The following is a 22,664-nucleotide window of genomic DNA, read 5'->3' as shown; positions in this document are numbered from 1 at the left end:
GGTCATGCTATTGTGCTGTTGGTGCCCTGCCTTTTTTGTTAGGTGCTTTTGATCGATCTTGCTGTGTGTGTATGTGACGGAAGGATTTCCACCGATATGGTGCCACCTCTTAAATGATCCTAAAGAGCGACCATCCTAAATTATGTTTTACCAGAATGGATCCTTGGAGCCATCTGTGACAATAAATTCTTCCTGAATGATATATCTAGTAGAGGTTCTGAGAGGAAAGAGAAGAATACTTGACGACCAGAGATTTATGAGGCAGATTTATTCCCTTCCTGTAAATTCCCAGTAATCCCACACAAGACCCTCGGCCCCCGGAGCTGTATTCACCACTTAATTTAAACCAGGAGTGAATTCCTAATTTATCCCACCTAACTCTCAATGGGGCTTCCCCAAGTTCCATGTGCAAAAGCACAACAAAATGAAGTGCTGAGAATGTCTACTCAGTCTACTGTGGAGTTCTTCATGTTGTTACCATGAGAAGTAAACACAAAGTTTAACATGCAGGTATGGAGATGCACATGAATGCAAAATAAATGTGCACCACACACACAGAGACAACACAAAGCTACTATGCGGTGAGCAGATGTCTGGAAATTCCCTGCTCAGCCATGACATGGGGGTATTTGCACAGTCATGAAAGGTTTTCGAGTGTGCCGATCTTCCATTATTGACATTGACTAACTGCAAGACTTGCCGAGACAATTAAGAGGCGGAAATCTCGTTTCACTCCCCCAAAACACAGCACTGTAAATGCGGTGAGTTCTGTGTTCCCACAGACATCCGTTGGCAGATAGAAAGCGGTCCGAACTCCAACGTCGCAAAGAAATCTATCGAAAAGTAGATATTTAACCACAAAGAGTCCCAGATATGAGTCAGCATTTCTGCACATAAAGTGCCTGATTAAACCTCGTGGAGGGAATGTTGAGAGGATGGAGAGTATTTTCATGAATGGAGATGACTGATCCATCACTGCAAACATCTCTCACTAAACCTCTTAGAATTGCAGGTCGAGTCAATTTGATTTACGTAGCCAAATATCATAAATGACAAATTAGGGGCTTTACAATAAAATCAAAATAGTTTGTAAAGTTGTCATTAAGGAGTGTCTCTATTATTCCGGCCACCCCATCAGAATGCATTCAAACACATTAGTTATGCTTTGTAGAAGGTAGAGGTGGTGTCCCCCTACTAATATTAGGGTGTAAATGTGTTTAAAATGAAAACGACATCCATCTATCCAATGAAAATTAACAAAACGTACCCTCAGACATGAAGCATATACTGTCAGTATCACAACAATAAGCCAGCTCAACCACATCAACTCACAGCACATATAGTACAACCCATGCATTTGGTTGCAGCCTTAAGTTACATCCATTAAAAACGGCAGTCTTCATGGCCAATAAACACAACAGCAACTGTACTGTTTGGAGCCAATGACCTGCAATAACAAGAGGATGAATTTCAGAAGCTGAAACATAAAATCCACTCTAATGCCTGAGATGGTGGTGGGTCTCCCATCTCACAAGCAACAGGATGTAAATTGATGTCCTGAAGGAATGTCTGTTCTGCTGAGACATGTCGCTGGGGTTTTGTATTAGGGGATGTCCTTACTCTGGTGGGCATGTCACTGCAACATTTAGCACCAAATTCAGTGGGACTCTTCTTGTATTGTTACCACAGAACAAAAGAGGGTTTAGCTCTGTAACTCTAAATCATTATATATATATATATATTTTTTTTTTTTTTTGCTCAAAACCTTTGTCCAAAATAACTAAACAAATAAATGTATACATTTTAATTAATTTATAATAATTGTTGTCCACATTATTCTGGCTGTGTTGAATGCTAAAAATTATTTAAATTATTTGATACATTTAAAGAAAGTAAATAATAATTCTATTGAGCAGCTATTTCACACAAATATTGTTTGCTTGATACAGTTACTGTAATATTTGCTGTTTCCTCCCTTTTTTTAAATGTCTTCTAATCTGGAGCTCTCCTGACTCAAACAACTGTTCCTGTGACCAAATGAGGTCAGGCATGGGCACCCCTGCATTTCAAAGCAACACTTCATTACGATACAGAAATGAGAGGTAAGGGAGGGGGTCGGAAAAGAATCAATACAGACATATACAGCAATAATGAGTGCTCATTTTTTGCATAGGCCGTAAGGAGGTGCTTCGAGCGCCCCCTGCTGGCAACTTCAGAGTAGACAGTACTTCCTTTTTTATTTCTATTTTTATAATTAATTATTAATAGTATTTAATTAGTTTATTTATTTATTGTTTTATTTTTATAATTTGAATTATTATTATTTTTTATTCTATTTTTTAGACCCTTCTTCCTCGTGTATTGCTTTCACTGGAAATACGTAATTGTATCTTCAAAATAAATGTATTGGATTTGTCAATCGTGTTTGGAATTATTAGAAAAGTCACTAGACTTTCTTGTATTTCATGCTGTAGGCTATGTGTAATTCCAGTTCAGTTCCACATTCTTTCATTCCCACATTTCTGTTAAATTGCCTCCACCATGGTTCGGGTATTTGTATGTGTTGTGAAATGTTGTTTTTGAAGGCTTTCATGACTTATGTTGTATTTATTTTGCTACAGATTATATAATTATTTGAGAATAAAGTACATGTCAATGGGGGCATTTAGACAGAAAATGCCCGTCCGGTTTGTTTTGAATTGTGCTGAACGTTGCTTTGCTGGTCAGATCACATTTATTCTGAAGGATCCAGGCCGGAAAGCGTAATGTTATTGAGTCTCGCGGAACACGCGCGAGGGAAATTGAGTCGTTAACGTGAGTGCGAAGAAGGCAACAAAGTAACTTAAAGTTAGGAGGTCGTTTTATTTCGTGTTAAATGGTTTTTTTCCGCAATAGCACGCACTGGAGCAGTTGACCAGCCAACGGAGGTTACATTAGCAACTAAGCTAAGTAACTTCAACCTGTAAGCGCAGAGTGTGTACGTTTGTTAGCCCGCTAGCCAAGCATAGCTAACTTCACTGGCGACTATAAGTTACATCGACGTTTAACGTCAGAGCTAAGTTGTACTTTGAAATAAACCATTTTACTCGCTGTTTTTTTCCTCGAGACCTAAAGAAAAACGAGACGTTTGTTGTAGTGTCGTTAGCTGCCGTTGGGAATGTCGACTCCTCTGTGTCTGTCGTTTTACGGTCGCAGGAGTCATGAAGGGTCAACGAACATATTAGACAGCGACTCAGAGGAAGAGGTACGTTCACTGACCTTTGTATTTAACGTTACTCACACTGACTGTCTTAAACGTAACTTAATTCATAAGTAAGACTATTTCCATGTTCTTACCTTTCTGACAACTGACACTTTTATTCCCCATCTCTGCGCTGTCCTGCTTACCTACCGGTAACGTGAATGCCTCAACTGGTAACACGTAGTATTGCTTTTAATACTAGCTAGCCTTTGAAGCCGACGTGCCTTCATGCAATGCAAATGAAGCTGCGTGGCTTTTTTAAAGCTGTAACCATTGACTGTGGATTTTGTGTCCTTTCCCACAGACCACGCTCTCCCTCAAACAGTTCTATCCATACATCCGCTGTGCCCTTTGCTGTGGCTTCCTCATCGACGCTACCACCATCACGGAGTGCCTGCACACATGTGAGTCATATCTCAGGTCTATGTTCGCCTTGGAGTTCTCAGAGGAGCTTCAGGGAGTTCCACAGGAGTGCATATCATTGATTGGGTTTCTCCTTTGGGAATCAAACTTTTTGGGATACAGTGAGGCTCACAGGAAACAAGGGGATTGACGTGCAAAAAGGATCCCGACTGGGGATGCAGTGGTTTTATATCAGGATGCCCGTACAAACATTTAATTCCCACCATGATGTCTCTGTGCCACATACGTCCGATTACACAAGAGGACACCTGATAAACCGTGCAATATGTCAGCCAATATTTGTTCCTCACCTACATACAGTGACAAGAGAAATGACCTCCAGTGTCTCCATTGTTTTTCAAGCAATGATCTTTGACAAGTTGACAAAACATACTGCTCACTAAATATTTCAAGCATGCTATAACAATAATTTTCCAAGCATGTTTGTTAAAAAAATATAGCTATTTGGTCTCAAATATTGATCTGTATATCAGTCTTAAAAATTCCTATTAGTCTGGCTATGCGACATACATAATGTCCCGACTGTGTCTGACATTGCGATGTGTTTTGTCTTCCCCTAGTTTGCAAAACCTGCATCGTGAAGCACTTTTTCCAGAGCAACAAGTGTCCCACGTGCAGCATCGTTGTCCACCAGACACAACCACTATACAACATCAGGTAGGTCTGGTAGTTCTCCACCTATTGGCTGATATGGATTCCCCACCGTACATGTTAAATTAATAGACGGTCGTCAACCAAAACATTTTTCATAGTCCAGTTTTAAGTTATTCAGGAGGAAAAGGTTTTTATCAGTGTGCGGAAAACACTACATAATTATTCTGGAAATTGGAATGCATTCATTTTCTTGTACATGGAGTTAGTTTTGTTGTCAAGAGTGGATTTTTGACATGATGAATTCTGGAAATGTATGGATTTTAGGATTGATAATCTGCTGTCAATAAAGCAGTCAGTGTTGAGTTTAAAACTTGTTTCCTCTGTCTTTCCTGCAGGCCTGACAGACAGCTGCAGGATATTGTTTACAAAATGGTTCCCTTCCTGGAGGAGTGTAAGTACAGTATAAAAAGTCGGATGTAGTTTAAGGTTATTCATGTACATTATGTGTCATTTTCTGCTTGAATTCTAATGTGAACTCTTTATTTTTTTGTTTTGTGCAACAGCCGAAAGAAAGCAAATGTGTAACTTCTACAAAGAGAGAGGGCTGGCAGTGCCAAAATCAGGTAACCGTTCACTACTAAAGGTTTAAGTACACCGGCTCGTTAGACGAACTGTGAGGAATGTAATGTACGATGTTTCACTCACTGTCATTCTGGGTTAGAAATACACACGGCTCATTCTGTGGGTATCAGTTCCACACACCTGAACATATTCCGCATAGAATATGCAGATCCGGGCTGAGATTTTGCTCCTTAAGTGTCAGGTTTTGCTAACTGTGTTATTTTAGTGTGTAAGCAATCGTAAAAAAAGGAATACCTGGGGGTCCAAAGATAGAGATTTTTTGAGCATGCGGTTTCGTGCTGAATGTGGCAGGGTTCCCAAGTCACGTCACATGGTAGCACATGCAGGTTACTACTTAAGATGCTGAAATGCTCAGTGATGTGAGTTACACTGTCCTCAAAATGTAAATATTAGTCGCTGGTGACTGGTTGTTCAGTCTATGAATCGATTTGTGACAATTTCTAAGCACATTAGAGGTTATTTTATAGCCTTAGACTGCATGATCAGACCTCCACAGAGAGGAACGTATTAGTGAATGCAGTGATCGCTGTCATACCACTTGGAGCATCACTAAAAATGTCCTGGAACAGGCCAGAAAAATGGGTTCTCTAGAATGGAAGTGAACCACCCTGTGTTGTTTTCGCTCTGCTGCTCTGCAGTGGTGATCTCCCCTCCGGGTCCCGTGGTGATAAAGAGGCAGAAGAAGGAAAACATTCCCCAGTCCATGTTCACCATTCCTCCTGAGCTGGACGTGTCTCTGCTGCTGGATTTTGTTGGGTAAGGATCTAAAGCTGCTCTCCAGCATTAGTTAGCAGCTATATAGGCAACGAAAGGTACTCAGCCTCTCAGACATTCTGCATATGTAGATATGATTTAGAGGCACGACACAAAGGAAATGTTGTTTGCAAATGTATTAATCCCCGTTGATTACGGATCTTTACTGGTTTTCATTGGCTCATCTCGATAGTGAGATGTTGTAATTGGTTAATGAGACACATCTGGTGTCAGGTTGCATTCAGCTTTTGCTGTCTGTTTCCTGTTGTGGAGTATTACTATGAATAGTCGGGAGAAGAGTGTAAAGTGTTTTCAAATCAATGTCAAATGAAACAGAGTCTGGATGAAGGATCAAAGTTGTAATAGTCAATTTATTTGCTTGCAAGCAAAGAGAACACAGTCTCACAGATACATCACCGTCATCTGCAAGAGGTGCTCTGACACCACAGTCAGATACATGGACATTTATACTCAGCCAGGTGCTTCCTTTGATTAGGTCACTGTGACCTAATCGAAGAGTTAAGATACAGTATTGCGGAGACGGAATAAGCCTGTTTTACCATCACACATCATATATGCATACAGAGGGTCATGCCCTTCAGCTGATGCTCATCAGGAAGTACCGTAACCTAGACCTCTGTGTGTCTCCGTCTTTGAAGACAGAAACAATGCACAGGATAACAAATAACAAGACACCTGGATGCAAAACTGATAGAATCATCTACTGAAAAAGTGTTTGGTGCCTGCACAGTTAAAGATTTACATTCTTTAACCCTAAAGCATAAGACTATGACATATTTCCCCATAACATTCCTTCTAACAGTGTTCTAACAACAAGTCTTACCAACAATCCCAGCAGTCATTGAACTTGTCATAGCAGTAAAAGCACAGGTGTAACTGATCACATTAACAATGCAGCTAATGAGAAGACATGCTCAGCACGCTGCGGCTCGCAGCCCGATAAACGGATGAAAATGAAATGTTTTTAATCACGTTAGGGCTTTTGCAGCTATGCCATGTTCAAAAGTCTTTTGTGAAAAAAGGTCTAGTTGTGTTCTCTATGTCCCGCACAGAAAATGGAAACTCCCAAGTTCAGTGTGAAGTAGCAGTACCGTCACAGCTAGGGTGAAACCATAACCTGCATGCTCATTGCTGTTAATTTGCCTTGTGTTCCAGGTGTAAATCATTCCCTAATTAACAAACAGGCAACCACTGCTGCTCTCTAGTCTCTTGTTGTTATAGATGATAGATAAATGAGTGACCAGCTCCAAGGTGTATTTATTCTCCTTTGAGGAAAAAGTGGAACCCAGTTTGATGAAATGCCCTGCAGTTACATATACCTGCTACTAGATGGTCCCATTGTCCCGTTGTCCTCACTCATTGACTGCTGTTTTGCTTTCAGGGCTGAAGAGGGCATCGATAACTACAAGGTAACAACTTAAATGACACTCCTTTATAGTTTTTGAATCGGTTCCATTCTTCTGAAGAACTTTGAGTGTGTTCCACCCTGACCCCCGTGTCCCCGTTCAGCCCTTAGAGAGGCGGTACGTCCGCGTGTCAGGCGAGGCGACTGTCCGCCACGTGGAGCTGTTCATCAGGAGGAAGATGGAGCTGAGCGCCACCTGCCAGGTGAGTCTGCCAGGCTCTCAGCTGGTGACAGGACAGGACTGCTGTCTTGATCCTGACGGTTGCTTTAGATGGACTTGGAAGCGGGACAGCAAAGGAAGCCGGCATTACAGCACATAGTGGAGGAGGGGACAGGGTCACGCTGGTATGTGTGAATGAGTGGGGGCCTTTTACAGGGGTTCTACTTCCCCAACAGCCAAAACTTACCTGTCTGAAATAGAAAGTATAGGCCTGTCAATAAATACATAAAACCATCAGAGATTTCAACAGTTGGACAAAAAAATAATTCAAATTGTAAATGTTTTCCTTTAACTTTGTGGTAATTTACATCAAACCAGACAATTCAAAGGTTGAGGATATAAATGATTGTACTTTTCTTTAAATATTTGTTATTTTGGGTGGTGTTAGTTGTTAAATCATGTATTATAAGCTGCTTTGAACTCGCGTTAGGAAGTTAAATAAGTCCCAATTCCATCTCTAATATATATATTTTATGTTGCTGCTCAAGTTTCTCACAAACACTCCATTTTACTAGATTACGTTTGAACACGTCATGATAACGTTGTAATTTACCTACGCGCTTGAACGCACCATATTGTAACCGAGCTGAGCCTCAACAGGCGATTTCTTGACTACATAAATGTACACTGATGTGAATTGCCACCAGGAATGGAAGTAAACGTGATTTATAACGACTCAAATGTAATCTAACAAACTGGCCAAAGAGGGAAAGAGGAAGAGAGCTCATAAGTGGAACAGGAAGTGCGCAGCTGTCGGAAAATGTGTGCGCAGTTTATCAGTGAAGTGTATAAACTACACTGTAGACTGGACTCTGCAAACAGTTACAGGCAAACACTTGTGTCAAAAGTGCGTGAAGTAGATGTTCGTCTGCTGTCTCATAGGAGTCAAAGGTGACAGGACTGTGTGGTCTTGAAGAGGTTTCCTCAGTTTTGTTGACTGTTGAGAACTTTTCACCTCATCGTGAGACTCGTGTCAACATCGGCCATTTATCCAAAGAATGGAAACATGAGCGGAGAAAAAAAGAGAAATGCACACGTGAACCCTCGGGAGACCAAACACCTGCTGGGTATGAGCAGAAATACCCAACATAGGAGGGCAAATGCTCGGGTCAAATCTCAGCAGGGTGCCTGCATCTAAAGTACAACTGACACTCCTTAAGAACAGGCTTAATCTCATTCTAATCACATAATTAGTGCAGCGATACCACGCGTCTGTCTCACAGCAGTGGCCGTGTTGTGAGACGCGTCATGATTCCAAATATGAGTTACAAACAGAGTGTCCCTTTCCTCAGAGACTAACAGAAACACTGAAGTGGGTTCAGGTGATTGTGCGTTTGGTATTTAGGAGCACGTGGAGGAGGATTAGCAGCTTATGTTGATTTCCTGGCCTGTCTGGATGAACTCAGAGAGGACCGAGAAAGAGACTAACGGGAGGTCACTGGTAGGGTTGGGTACCGAAACTCTGTGCCAATATGGCTCCGGTTCCTATACGTCCGGTATCTACCGGACCGAAACGCAACGCAGATTTCAGTGCTTCCTTTCGGTGCCTGAGCCGATTGAAATACGTTTTTTACACTACTCTGATGACTCCGTCCTGGCAGCAGGACTCGGTCCTCCGCTCTTCACTCATAGTATTATTACAACGGGGTACTTAGCGCTGTCGCTCATAAGCACAACAACACAGGCACGCGAAAGCTTCTTCTTCTCCTCCTTTGAAACCAACTGGCGGTTGGCAAACGACGAATTGGCGCATTACCGCCACCAACTGGTAAAATAAAATAAGTCATGAGACGTGTCGTATTTTGCCAGAGAAGGAAAATATGCTGATAATTGCAGAAGTTAGAAGCTGTAGTGTGTGTACAGAGTGTGTGTTTTGTATTCATATTTATTTAAGTATACTGTTAACAGTTAACGTATTGTTCATAGTTTAAAAGTTTGACGCTGTAGTTTGAAGCCAAGTGTTTTGTATTTATTTATTTATATTTATAGTATACTTTAAACAGTTAATATATTGTTCAATTTGAAGAAAAAAGTATCGGTTCAGGTACTGTTTAGGCACCGGTATCGTTTTAAAAGTATTGTTTTAGCACCGGTATTAGAAAAAACCCAAACGATACCCAACCCTAGTCACCGGTCATTGTAGCAGCGGTCACAACCGTTGTATAACTGCTCCTTTTAAATTCTCATATTGTTATAACACTTTTTTTATATCATTGGAGTAGTTCATTGTAGTTGTAGTCTAACCCATCACCTCCTTCCAGTTTCTCATAAATATCCAAGGCTTCTCTCGTATGTTCAGTGTTCTGGTCAGTTAGTTTTGTGTAGGACCGATCTGAATGCCTAATCACGAAACCTGTTTCTCTGTGTCCTGCAGGTGGACGTGGTTTGTGGAGACCACCTCCTGGATCACTACCAGTCACTCAAAGACATACAGAACTCTGTGGGCGAAGAGGCACTACAGGTGAGTCCCTCAAAAAACACACGATCGGAACCAAACCGCAACTTAAATGATGGAAACTATGGGGGTACTTTCAGGTGATGCTTTTGGTGTTGTGTCCCTTCTGCTCCAGGATGGTCTGCTGGTGCTGCACTTTGGCCTGGTCCTGCCCTCCCAGTCTTAAGAACAAGAGGGGTGAACAGAGCTTTTGGGTTTTGTTTCTCTTCATCAGACTCTTGTGACAATGTGCAGTAAAGTTTCTACACTGGCATTATAGGTACTCCACAGCTGCCCAGGATGTCTTGTTGGGATCGTCTCTTCCTGCCAGCAAAATGTTTGGTAGCTGGTGGCCGGCGAGACGTTCCTCAACCTCAACTCCTCCGCTCACGCCGTAGCGTCAAATGTTCAACTCGAGACTCATTGACTCGTATTCAGGGCGAGCCATGTGTCTGCAGTGTGCTTCCACTGACTGCTGCTGTAGCTGAAACTGTACTCAGGTTCTGTCAGTGGGTCTGTAACTTTGAAGCAGTCAGTCTGTGAAGGTAACGCGACGTCTAGTCTGAAAAGATGCAACAGTCGACTTTAGCTATTTTTTTCTATTTATGCTCTCGGGGGACGAGTGGGATTTCAGATCAACAGTTGAGATTTTAAAGGGCTTGAAACTACAACTACCAAAGGTGTGTGTGTGTGTGTGTGTGTGTGTGTTATATGGAGTTCAGATCTACACTCTGTTTTTAATTACAACGTGCTTCTTGTTGATTTACTCATTAATTTAAAAAGCTTTTGTACAGGCTGTCTTCTTGATTCTCACCGGATGACAAAAGTAGTTTTGTATAATCTTTGATATGTTTTTTTTTTTTTAGATACCTCTCCTACTTGCTTTTGTCAGAATGAATTAATAAATGACTGTAGACTGGTAAATGTTTCCTGTTTTGTGTTCATTTTAAGCCTACAATATTTATTACCAGCATGCGGAAAATGTACATAATTGCTCAACAGTGACTAAATTGTTCAGTCTACGAGCACTTATGTGCGTTTAATAAGTTTTTACAATTAATTTATTCATTTCAAATATTTCCTGTGTATTTGATTGATGCAATATGTCATTTTTTAAAATTTCTTGATGTTTCTATCTGGTGCTTGTGTGAAACCTCAGAGAACGTCCTCCTGTAGTTGTGAATACACAGATTTGTATAATAAAAGCAGAGAAAACCATTAGTCAGTCATGTGACTTTACTCATCTCAACTGAAACAACAGCAAGTATTTTTTTTTTCAGAAGGTGTATACATTGACACTGCAGCTAGTTGGGCTAACATGTACTGAATATTTTTCACAGCTAATGCTTTACAGTGTGTAACATGGTAATAAACCATGATGGCTATTCCAACACAGAATACTGTAGCGGTTATGTTAGCAACGCAGATCACATCTAAACTTTGTAATGTCATCAAACTACAAAATGCAACGCACGGTCATCCTCCACACACCCTGAAATGCTTTATTAATTATAAGGAGACTGTTGCTATTCACATTGCAGTTTACCTCTAAATTCAACATCATAGATGAAAAGATGCTGCAACAACGGACACGTGGAACTACGCTAACATTCAAGTCTATCTTTTTTTCTTTCTCTCACATGATGTCAGTAAAATTCGTCCCCGGAACTTTCAATTTCTCGTCACATATTTAATAATGTCCCAATTGGTTCAACAAGCTCCATTTCCTCTGGAGATGCACAGGACATTTGGTCAAGATGTTCATGTCAGATTTCCTTGTTTAGAGTTGAACATTTACAACTTTGTAATGCTGACAAACTCCTCGTTTTAGAATCCGAAGATCCTCTAAAAACTGACACACATGCTCCAGGAAGAACAAGACATTGATTATCACCCCCAAAGTATTGACTTTTGGCTCCAATTCCAAATATTAAAAACAATAGGCGACTATGAACTCACCATGCAGACACCGCACATGACCACATCTGCCTGTCTATCTTCCTTCAGTTGTTGGAGTTAATGTCTGCCTCATCTTTCTCCTCGCAGCTCTCCTCGCTGCTCTCCTTCATGACCCCGTCTTTCTCCCTCTGGCTGCCCCGAGAGGAGCCGGCCGAGGCCCGGGGCTGGTAGCCGTAGCCGGCAGCACCGAACGACATCCTCGAGTTAAAGTGAGTCTCCTGCCCTTCCAGCAGTTTCCTCGTTTGGGACCAAAGCAAACAAATGTCAGACCGGACACACACAGACTCAATGCACCTCACAATGCGCTACGAGAATCTGAACGAGTACTGAGTTGAAGAGCTCTTTGGGTGCAGATCAGCACCTGTAGGCAGCGATCTCTATGTCCAGGGCCATCTTAACATTGAGTAGGTCTTGGTACTCCCTCAGGTGCTCGGCCAACTCGCCCTTCAGGTTCCTCAGCTCAGTATCCAGGTGGCCGATAGTGTCCTGTTAAATAGGAAACAAGAAAAGGAGGGGGGGATTATCAGCAGTGCCTAACACATTCACTCACTTAGCATGTGCTGTATCCAGACAGTTTTTAATCTACTACGATACAGGCTTTTGTTGTGGCATAACTGTTGGCCATTTCCTTCTGGAATGCAAAACCTTTGGGGATTAGCTGTAGCATCTCTAAGGCCTTCCTGTATCCGATTTAGCAGGTCAGAGGTTAATCTAATAGACACGCAGGGTCAATTCGCTAAGAACTGTTTCAGTCAGTCTCACAGGCTTGCTGAAGCGACTCCCGCACACTAAAAAAAGGTTGTGTTCTGACTGCAGACCTTGAACCTGAAATAGACGATCTTGACACAAAAGTGTTCTATTTCTGTTGCCTCTAAGCGGCTCTCAACATGATGCCGCCTGAGCCGTTGGCTCGCAGCTAATCATGCTAACAGCACAAACTACGGCAAACGTACTGACAGAGCTAACGGTGTTTACCTGAGGGCGCGCTACGCTAACACGATGACGCTGTCGGCTGGGACGGCGTTATAACTTGTAACCTGAGGAATGGTAAAGGAAAGTTCGCCATTTTGCCAAATATATTTCTCGCCGAGGGTTAGATGAGAAGATTGATACCATTCTCATGTCTGTCGGTTGAATGTGAAGCTACTGCCAGTTAGCGTAGCTTAGCACAAAGAATGGCAGCAGTGTGAAACAGTTAGCTTGGCTCTGTCCAAACCTGCCTACCAGCAACTCTAAAGCTCACTACTTAACACAATAAATCCAGCCCAGTATCATTGCAGGTCATGACATTTTTTTTTCGGGTTCGTGTAGATGTACACCAATTGTCCGTTATTTTGGTGTCGCTCAAGACGAAAACAATGACAATGGAAAGTCAGTTCGGATCCTTTTTCGTGGTGGACGCACAACTTAAATGCATCCACGTGATTATGCAACACTCAGAGGTTGTGACGTAGAATTAATTAAATAAATATAAAGAAAAAACACGGGAGGGGACTTTCAACCATAAAACGGTTCTCGTTTCACACAGCGGCCTCCTGGTGAAAGGTTTTTTGTTTGACCCATCCAACTCCAGACCTGCCCACCCTATGTTGTTCATGATTACGTGGATTACATACGATTTGGTTGTGTGGGATATCTATGAAGGTATAGCTACGAACGCTGGATAAGAACAGCCTTAACCATGAGATCGGTGCAAGACGCCGCTTGTCCCAAAGAGATTTTGTTTTGTTCCCGAAACCTAACTTTTATTTTTGTAACGTAATGTCATCCTTTCGACACAAAAAACCCTGACAATTCATGTTCCTGTACACGAAACGAATAAATTGCATTTAGTGACTATTTCACAAACTATATCTCATTTAATTTGTTCAAAGAACCAAAGGGCAATGCTGTGGTTTTTGGGTAAGGTTATATGCTATAATAAAGTGATTTCTGGAGGTTTTATCATCAACGTCAGGTGGATTTTTCAAAACCTTTTTCTCCCACATGGCTAATAACACTCGTATGAATGATTGCTTTGAATTCTGAGAGGGTCAGCACGCTGGATTCCTTGCCTGGACTCAGTCCTTGACACATGAAGGTTGGGCGCTCCTGCTGTGTGCAGTTAGCGAACAGCTTTACTCCGGCTGTGACATAATTCAATCGGAACATGACCCCGAGATCGGCTCCCTTCCAATCCTATTATTCAGATTTGTTGACAGTATGTCCACCACGCAAGACTGTGCCAGCAGTGCTTCAGCAGGTAAATGCACATTTTAATAGGAGGAGGTTCTACTTTGACAATTTTACAATTCTAGTGCTCGCTAAGAAAGTCTAGTATTTGTCGTGTGTAATGTCTCAATTCCCAAGGACGGTATCATTCTCTGTCTCAGTGCTCAACTAGAATTACCGCCGAGAGGTTGAATGCCTCTGCCAACCGGTCAAGTTGCAGTTTACATCCATGTCTGTCCAAAATGTCATCACTTCATCATTTTTTCCATTTGACATTTGTGTGATATTGTCCTAATTAGCATATCAATACTTGAGTTATGTACCAAAATCGTATCAGTTCATCCTTGTGGACTTTTGAGGCAAATTTTAAGAAAAGCCCTCATGGCATTCCTGATATAACTCGTAGACAAGAATGGGACAGACAGATGGACAACATTGTTTACGGCCACAGCTGTTGCAGGTGAGAAGGCATAAAAAACTGCATGGATTTGGTTTCACTTTAGCCATTATCTGTAGGCCCATACATAAATCATTACATCACTTAAAAAAATTAGTTTTTACTCGTATACTATGAGATTTTGGTGTATTGATGGTTGGTGTATTGGTGTATTCCTCATTTTGGTGTCCCACAGTGGTGGAATGAACTACTGAAGTCAGGACATCAGAGTCACTGAACATCTTCCACCACCATCTGAGAGCCATCTGTCACACGACACCTTCACACACCTGACGCACATCTCATGTCTTTAACATGTTAAAACGTAGCTCTCTAACACACTTTCACTTGTTTATTTGAGAAGAATGTACTTTCATGTTCTCGTGACATCTACCTGAAGTTCTGGTTCAGTTTCACGGCTCTGATTGTAACTCACAGTGGACTGTAATAAACTCTGTCCCTCATTGATTGTCTAAACTCAAACACACTGTCCTGGTTGTAGTCTGGACACATCTTAGGTAATAAACCACTTCCTGTTTCATCCAGGAAGTGACTGATCACTGATGTAGTTCTGGTTTTTCTACTTCTCGTTACGTTTCAGAAAGCAGGACAAACAGCAGTATCATCACCTGTCCTCTGTTCTTTACAGAGTACTTTAATATCAGCAGTAGAAGACCAGTTCTACTGGGAAGCTGTCCATGTTCAATGCAATTCAACTTACTCTGCAGAAGAGACTTCTCCTCTTTTAAAATCGATGCCATGTTGGTGTGACTGGTTGGTCTCAGGGGACACACAGCTGGGTTCAGGTCCAGGGGACTCTGGTCTCTGATGGATCCTGGCACACAGAGGAAGACCAGCAGGGAAGGTCATTCAGTTTTTAGTCTTCAGTTTCAGCAGCTGTTGGAAAAACTAGCAGCTCTCAACAAGAAAAGGATCAATACAGCAACGTTTTATCAGAAATATATTGTCTCATAAGAATGTGTGTGAGTGTGTGAATGTGAAGATTATGAATAAAGAAGCTGTAATTATGTGACACGTAGAGCATCTGCTAGCACAGCTGGATTTGAACTGATGATGTTTAATCAACAAGGTTCACACTGCACTAATGAAGCTAATGCCAGACACAGAGATGCAGCTACAACACACTATTGTATTATTGTAGATTAACAGTTGAACGTACAAATTCTTATCCATGATCATTTCTCAGAGCTCAAGATAACGTCTTGAAACAGTTCAAAACCCAAAAATATTCAGTTTACAATGATGCAATAAAGAAAAAAGTTTAATTGGAGAAAGATCAACTCATAACATTGGAAGAGATGTTTATCTGTAAAACAACATTAAAAAAGTAATTAGCCTAAATGAATCCCAGCTGAACCTGAAGCCTGTTGACTGAGTGTAAACCTCACTGAGCACCAGGGGGAGCTCAGCAGCTGAGGGAGAAACATAAAGCTCCACCCTCTGGACCTGAACACTGAGCCCTCCTCCTGTCACTCTGTGATGTGTTCAAGTGCTCTCTGGTAATAAGACCGTCACACTGCTGGGTCCAGAGGGTTAACACAAGGACTCCAATCGTTGTCATGAATACAGCAGGACATGTGTCATGTTGAACCTGAGATCATCTCACAGTTTGTCTAAAGAGCTCCAGTCAGCATTTGAATCAACAACTTTATTTAAAATGTTCAGTCTGCTGCTTCAGACAGTAAAACAGACCCATGATGTAATTTATAGTAAATATAGAACACAAATAAATAAACTCTTCATACAGCTCATATTAGTCTGACATGAAACCCTCAGCTGATCCTCTTCACAGTCACAGATGCTCCTATTTGTTTCTGTTGGATTCAATGTGAAAGAAAACTCACTGACTGCAGATTAATCTAAATCTAAACAATAAACCTCAATGTATCAATACAGCAACATCAATAACTTATAATAACTAATAATTATTAGTTATTGGTTGTAAAATCAGTGAGGTATCAAAGTCTTAACTGAAGTTCAGGATCAGAATTTAACCTAACGACTGTAACTGTTTTATGGATTTATGGGATTATTATGAATCAATGTTCAAGTGAAAGATCTCTCCAACTAATCCCTAAGCCTCTGCAACTAGTCTCAAGATCTCTGTAACTAGTCCCTAAACCTCTGTAACTAGTCTCTAAACCTCTGTAACTAGTCCCTTAGAGGATTTAAGGACAACAAAATCAGCTAGAACCAGTACACACTAACCCACAGTGGGATGAGTGCTATATGAACACCACCAGTAAAACCTCAGACATTCTCTGTCACTTAATACTCACCTATTTAAATCTGCTGTTAACCCGTGAAGCTAATTATATATGTTTTTGTTTTTGTTACTTATTGTTATGTCATCTCTTTTGTTCATATTGTAATTGCTTTTATTCTTTCTGTTTTTACCATATAAAGTTCCTTTGAGTATGAGAATTTGTCATCTATCCGAACACTGAAGTAGTGCTTTCAATATGAGTTTTAGATCACTGAGTGCAACTTGGAGAGCGTTAAAGCAATTTTGCAGGTTTAGTGTGGGCAATACAACACAATATTGTATTATCTGCATACAGATGTTCATGGCAGTTAGTTAAAGACTAACTAGTCACTAGACCTCTGAAAGTAGTCCCTACACTGCTGCAACTTGTCCCTATCTGCAAAAAGTCAGTAGACATTTGCTGTCAATCCCCAGATTGTTGCAACTAGTCCCCAGATCTCTGCTGCGATTAATTAATTAATTAATTAATTAATTAATTCATATATATCAGAGTTGTCATGAGGATTTAAGGATTAAAAAACAAAGAGAAAAACAGCAAAATCAGCTACAGTACACACTGACGGACTGTGGCCCATGATCATAACCCTGAACTGTCCATAGTCCATGTTTGAAGGTTACTTGCCAATACTCCTTTCACCATAAAACATAGGGACATTTTAAAATTCATTACAGAACACCAATTAGTTGTAATGTATTGACAAGATTGTTGAAAGGATATGTGAATGTGAGTTTCTCATCTCCAGAGTATTTGTATTCAGTAACCCTCATACATTTGAATCATTGTATCGTGGAAATATGAACTTTTTTTACTTCTAGTATCTCTAGCTCTGGAGAACAACATCAACCAAGGCCTCTAGAACTAGTCCCTAGTCCTCTTCAACTAGTCCCTAGTCCTCTAGAACTAGTCCCTAGTCCTCTTCAACTAGTCCCTAGTCCTCTTCAACTAGTCCCTAGTCCTCTCTGCATACATTGGTTCTCACTTCATAGACTGATAAGTTCAACATAATAACACATTGTCATTGAGCTGATGAAGTTATTAATTAACAGAGTAGAACTGGTCATCTGATCTATGAGAGCACTTTGACCAACAGAGGCCTCAATAAACATGAAATATGAGCTTCATAAAACACCTGAAGGATCAAAGTCCAGACTTTAGTCCAGTATCAGAACTCAACCTAACGACTGTATGTGTTTTATAGATTTACAGCTTTATTATGAGTCAATGTTCAAGTGAAAGAGCAGAGAAACAGTCAACATCAAGTTAGTGAGAATGAATATGTTGAAGGTAGAACAGGATCAAATGTAATGAGAAGTGTTGAGTGTGATACCTTTTCATGTTGCTGATAAGCTGCAGCCACCTGATGAAGACAGACAGACGGGTTCATCATTAGTCTTCAGTCTCATTTGATTTGTGTCTCAGCAGGAAATGGGATCTGTTTCTGCATGTAGACTTTAAAGACAGCCAGCTGTAGTTTCAAGTATCTGTTGTCAGATCTACTTTGTGCTGTGGACTCATTATCAAAGACAGGAGGTCAACACATGAACCAACAAAGAGCAGCTCGTCTGTCATGAATTAAAGTTCCACTTACTCAGTTTCTTCTCATGAACTTCAACACTCTGCAGCTCTCTGCTGTCTGGACCAGGTCTGTGTGGAAAAAGAGTTTTCTGTTGATGTGAGTGGGACGATGAGCTCCATCAGGATTAAATCCTCTTCTTCTTCTTCATCAGTCCTCAGTGTCTTCAGGCTGCTGTCACACTCCAACACTTTAATAAACCGGTCTGAACCTGCAGCACTCAGTTCAAAGATCAGCTGCATCATGTTGATATGACTTTATGATACGTGTTAAAGTTTAACCCACAGCATCTTCCACACTGGAACAAAGCTGAGAACATAAAGCTCCTTATCACTGACAACACCAACACTCCAACACTGTGATTGGCTTTAAAAGAGGACATGAATTCACCTCCAGAGCTGTAAATGTGACGTACCAATCTCCCCCGGGGATACATGAAGTATCCATCTCGTCACATATCTGTATACAATGCCTATAAAAAGTATTCACCCCGTTTTCCCATTTTGTTGCTTTTATACATGAAATCATGATCAATAAAAAGCTTCTTTCATATCAAAGTGAAAACAGATTTTTACAAACTAATGTCAATGAATTAAAGATATATAGTGTAAAATAAGTGTTTGCATAAGTATTCACCCCCTTTAAAGTGACTGACCTAATTCAACAGAAGTCCAGCTAGTTGATGCCAGCAGTGTCACACGTAGTGAAATGGAGATGACCTGAGTGCAGTTGATGTGTGTCAAGTGATTGTTGTATAAACACACCTGTGTCTGGGAGGTCCAGTCTCTGGTTCATCAGTATTCCTGCGACAATTGCAACATGAAGACAAAAGAACACTCAAAGCAACTCAGAGAAAAGATCATTGAAAAGTACAAGTCAGGAGATGCTACAAAAAGATTTCCAACTCACTGGACATCCCACAGAGTTCAGTTCAGTCCATCATTGAGAAATGGAAGGAGTATGGCACTTGTTTAAGTCTCCTAGAGCTGGCCGTCCTCACAAACTGAGTGACCGGGCTGGAAGAGGACTGATGAGGGAGAACACCAAGACACCTAGGACCACTCTGAAGGAGTTCAAAGCTTCAGTGACTCAGATGGGAGAGACTGTACATACAGCAACTGTTGCCCGGGTTCTTCACCAGTCGGAGCTGTATGGGAGAGTGGCAAAGAGAAAGCCACTGTTAATAAAAGCTCATATGAAATCTCGCCTGGAGTTCACTCAAAGGCATGTGGGAGACTCCAATGTCAACTGGAAGAAGGTTCTTTGGTCTGATGAGACAAAAATTTAGCTTTTTGGCCATCAGACTAGACGCTATGTTTGGTGAACACCAAACACTGCACATCACCACAAACACACCATCTCCACCCTGAAGCATGGTGGTGGCAGCATCATGCTCTGGGGATGCTTCTCAGCAGCAGGGCCTGGAAGGCTTGTAAAGGTAGAGGGGAACATGAATGCAGAAAATATCACCAAATCCTGGAGGATAATCTGACTCAGTCTGCAAGAGAACTACGACTTGGGAGAAGATTTGTTCTCCAGCAAGACAATGACCCCAAGCATACAGCAAAAGCTCCATAGAATAGTTCAAAGACCACAAGGTGAATGTTCTGGAGTGGAAGTCAAAGCCCAGACCTCAATCCAATCCATAATCTGTGGCTGGACTTGAAAAGAGCTGTTCACGCCCGATCCCTGAGCAACCTGACAGAGCTTGAGCTGTTTTGAAGAAGAATAGAGAAAAATCTTCGTGTCCAGATGTGGCAGCCTGAGTGAGACACATCCACACACACTCAGTGCTGTGATTGCAGCCAAAGGTGCATCTACTAAATACTGACCTGAAGGGGGTGAATACTTATGCAATTTACTTTACCTTATATATTTTTAATTAATTGACATTATTTTGTAAAAATCTGTTTTCACTTTGATATTAAAGAGGTTTTTTTGCAAAAAAGCCAAATTATATTGACCATGATTTCATGTATAAAAGCAACAAAAGGATGAAACATCCAAGGGGGCTGAATACTTATGCAAGGCACTGTACATGTAGATCAGAAAGAGGAGAGTCAGGACTACAGTTGTCTTCCCTAACACGTCTTGTTCTGCTGCGCCCTCAGGTGGTGGAGGTCTGCTACGACGTCCTGAAGGAGCGTATCTTCTCCAAATAACGAGGGAAACAAGGGAAGGTGACCTTTGTTGACTGATTGAAATGTCATTAATACAATAAATGACTTCAGCAGGATTTCCTCTTTGCTCTATTTCTCTAGATATCCAGTTTATCCTCCAACGCTCGGCCTGTTGTGACAGTCAACAACGACAGTATGTGGAACATATTTCACTGGGGATGTAACTATATACGGTGACTCAATACATCACACTGAGCAGCTGAAAAGTGGATCACAATGTGGACACATTTTCTTTATTTGAATAATAAAAGAGAGAAGAGTGTCTGGTTTGGGACTACTTTTCTCTCCAACGTTTCTGTGACACTTAAACTGAGTTGTGATGAGGTTTAAAAAGCCCTTTGACCTTTTGTTTCTGTGTTCTGAACTTGTTCGACTGGTAATATGTTGATAATATCTGAGCCTTTGGTTTTCTTTAGTGAAGCCTGGTTCACCCACACAGCTGCTTCCACTTGTGGCCTAATTAGAGCTCTTGTCAGGACGTGTGGATGTGAACAGACCGAGATCTATTAACACCTTGTGACTCTCCTGTTCTCTAACTTCTGTTAAGCTGCTGCAGCTCACAGCTTTATGAGTTATTGGTCATTGATTATATGAGTTGTTTGTTCAAATTAATAATGTTCTAACATTTCTTTTCAGGGAATTCAGAAAGAAGAAATATAAGATTATTTGATATTTACACAATATTTAACAACTATTTGAACCTTTTTTTTAACAAACTGAGATTCTAACAATTCTTCTGTTAACATGAAGCAACTTTGAACCTTTTCGAGACATGGAGGTGAAATCTGATTGAATAAAAGCTCTCCTTAAAACAAGCTGCACTGGAAGCAGCGCTGCAGGCTGGAAGCAGAGCAACAGAGGAGGACAGTAGCTGTGCAATGAGAAAATAAGATAATGGGAAAAATAATTACAATACATGTAGTGTGTTTATGAAACATGATTAAATCATAAAATAGCTATAACTTTGTGATTCTGTTTAGGCCCTGACGGCCCACCACTGCCATTCATAACATTGCTGATGTCTTCCTGCTCACCAATCTCAACACAGATCTCCTCCACGCTCCATGAAAACAAAAGAGGGAATAACTCAGGTCACAGAGCTCCTCTTTAAACCATCCATCTGCTGAGTCCATGTTTTCGGTTGGTTCCTTCTGTCAAGTTAAGGCAAAAAGGTAGCAGGAGATGGACCCAAACACAGAGACACGGGGAGCAGAAGGATGAAGAAATGGTGATTTTAATAAAGAACATGTCACACACACGTATACTACATGTGTATATAACCTCCAACACACACTCAGTCACAGTTTATTTATTTCTTTAAGATTACAATCGAATTAAATCTAACGACTGAATGCGTCAGTTTATTTCCTTGTTCAATTTAATTAAAGTTTATAATTAGTTTGAATCTTTAGTCCAAACTTGTTCAGTTGTTCAGGACTCTGAGACTTGATGTGCAGTGAGAGGACGCCCCCTGCTGGATGAACAACACCACAGTCTGTGTCCCAAATCCATCATTCTACACACAATGTACTAAATACTGATCATATAGTGAACAAACAACCACCTTTATCATTTTAGAGTCTCTGTTATTAACACGTATTGTTGGAAAGTCACAGAGCTCACTTAAAGTTCATCAGATACAACTTTTATTTACGACATTTTATTATACACATATACACCAACACACACACACACACACACACACACACACACACACACACACACACACACACACACACGCTCATTTAATGAATTCCAAAAAGATGATTGTTGGCTGCAATGTTTTTCTGATGGAGTATAGGCTATATTATATGTGTGTGTGTATATATATACGGTATGTATAAAAAACATCGATCATTTTAATATTATATTTACTTTTTATAATCCTCTGTTATAATAAACATAACAGAATAACCACCTAATGATTATTTCTTTATCGCTTAATATAATGATTGTTAAGTAATTCATCAACTATGATATTATCATATTTTTATGTCCTGATTTATGTGATATGTAATCAATAATTTACCCAAAATAAATACTAAAACTTGTCTGATTAATATTTCAACAGAGCGCATTATCTGACCATGAACTCCAGACCCTCCAGATGATGAAGGTCTTCATCACCAAGAGAAGAACATTGATCTGGATGCACCATGTTCAGCAGGTACTTTGTGACTTCTGGAGAAATCAACAGATTGTTGATCAAATATCACTGCAAAGTAGCACATTGTTAGTAGAAGAAGAAAAGACTCATGGACACTTTGAGTTAAAATGAGGAGAA

At 40.7% G+C, this 22,664-nt stretch overlaps 1 protein-coding gene across 1 annotated transcript; it reads left to right on the top strand.

Annotated features, from left to right (window-relative positions):
* Nucleotides 1–2,786: 2,786 nt before the first annotated feature.
* pcgf6 (polycomb group ring finger 6) lies at nucleotides 2,787–10,882 on the top strand. Its single transcript, XM_079280493.1, has 10 exons — nucleotides 2,787–3,244; nucleotides 3,546–3,645; nucleotides 4,225–4,321; nucleotides 4,654–4,709; nucleotides 4,822–4,881; nucleotides 5,539–5,656; nucleotides 7,056–7,083; nucleotides 7,184–7,282; nucleotides 9,674–9,760; nucleotides 9,870–10,882. Exons 1-10 carry the CDS (start codon nucleotides 3,158–3,160, stop codon nucleotides 9,918–9,920), a joined length of 783 nt encoding a protein of 260 aa, XP_079136619.1. The 5' UTR covers nucleotides 2,787–3,157; the 3' UTR covers nucleotides 9,921–10,882.
* Nucleotides 10,883–22,664: the final 11,782 nt, after the last annotated feature.

Source organism: Melanostigma gelatinosum (genome assembly GCF_949748355.1).
Source record: "Melanostigma gelatinosum genome assembly, chromosome: 12".
NCBI lineage: Eukaryota > Metazoa > Chordata > Actinopteri > Perciformes > Zoarcidae > Melanostigma > Melanostigma gelatinosum.
The sequence above is the reverse complement of the archived record's forward strand: the minus strand, read 5'-3'. Positions and strand labels throughout refer to the sequence as shown.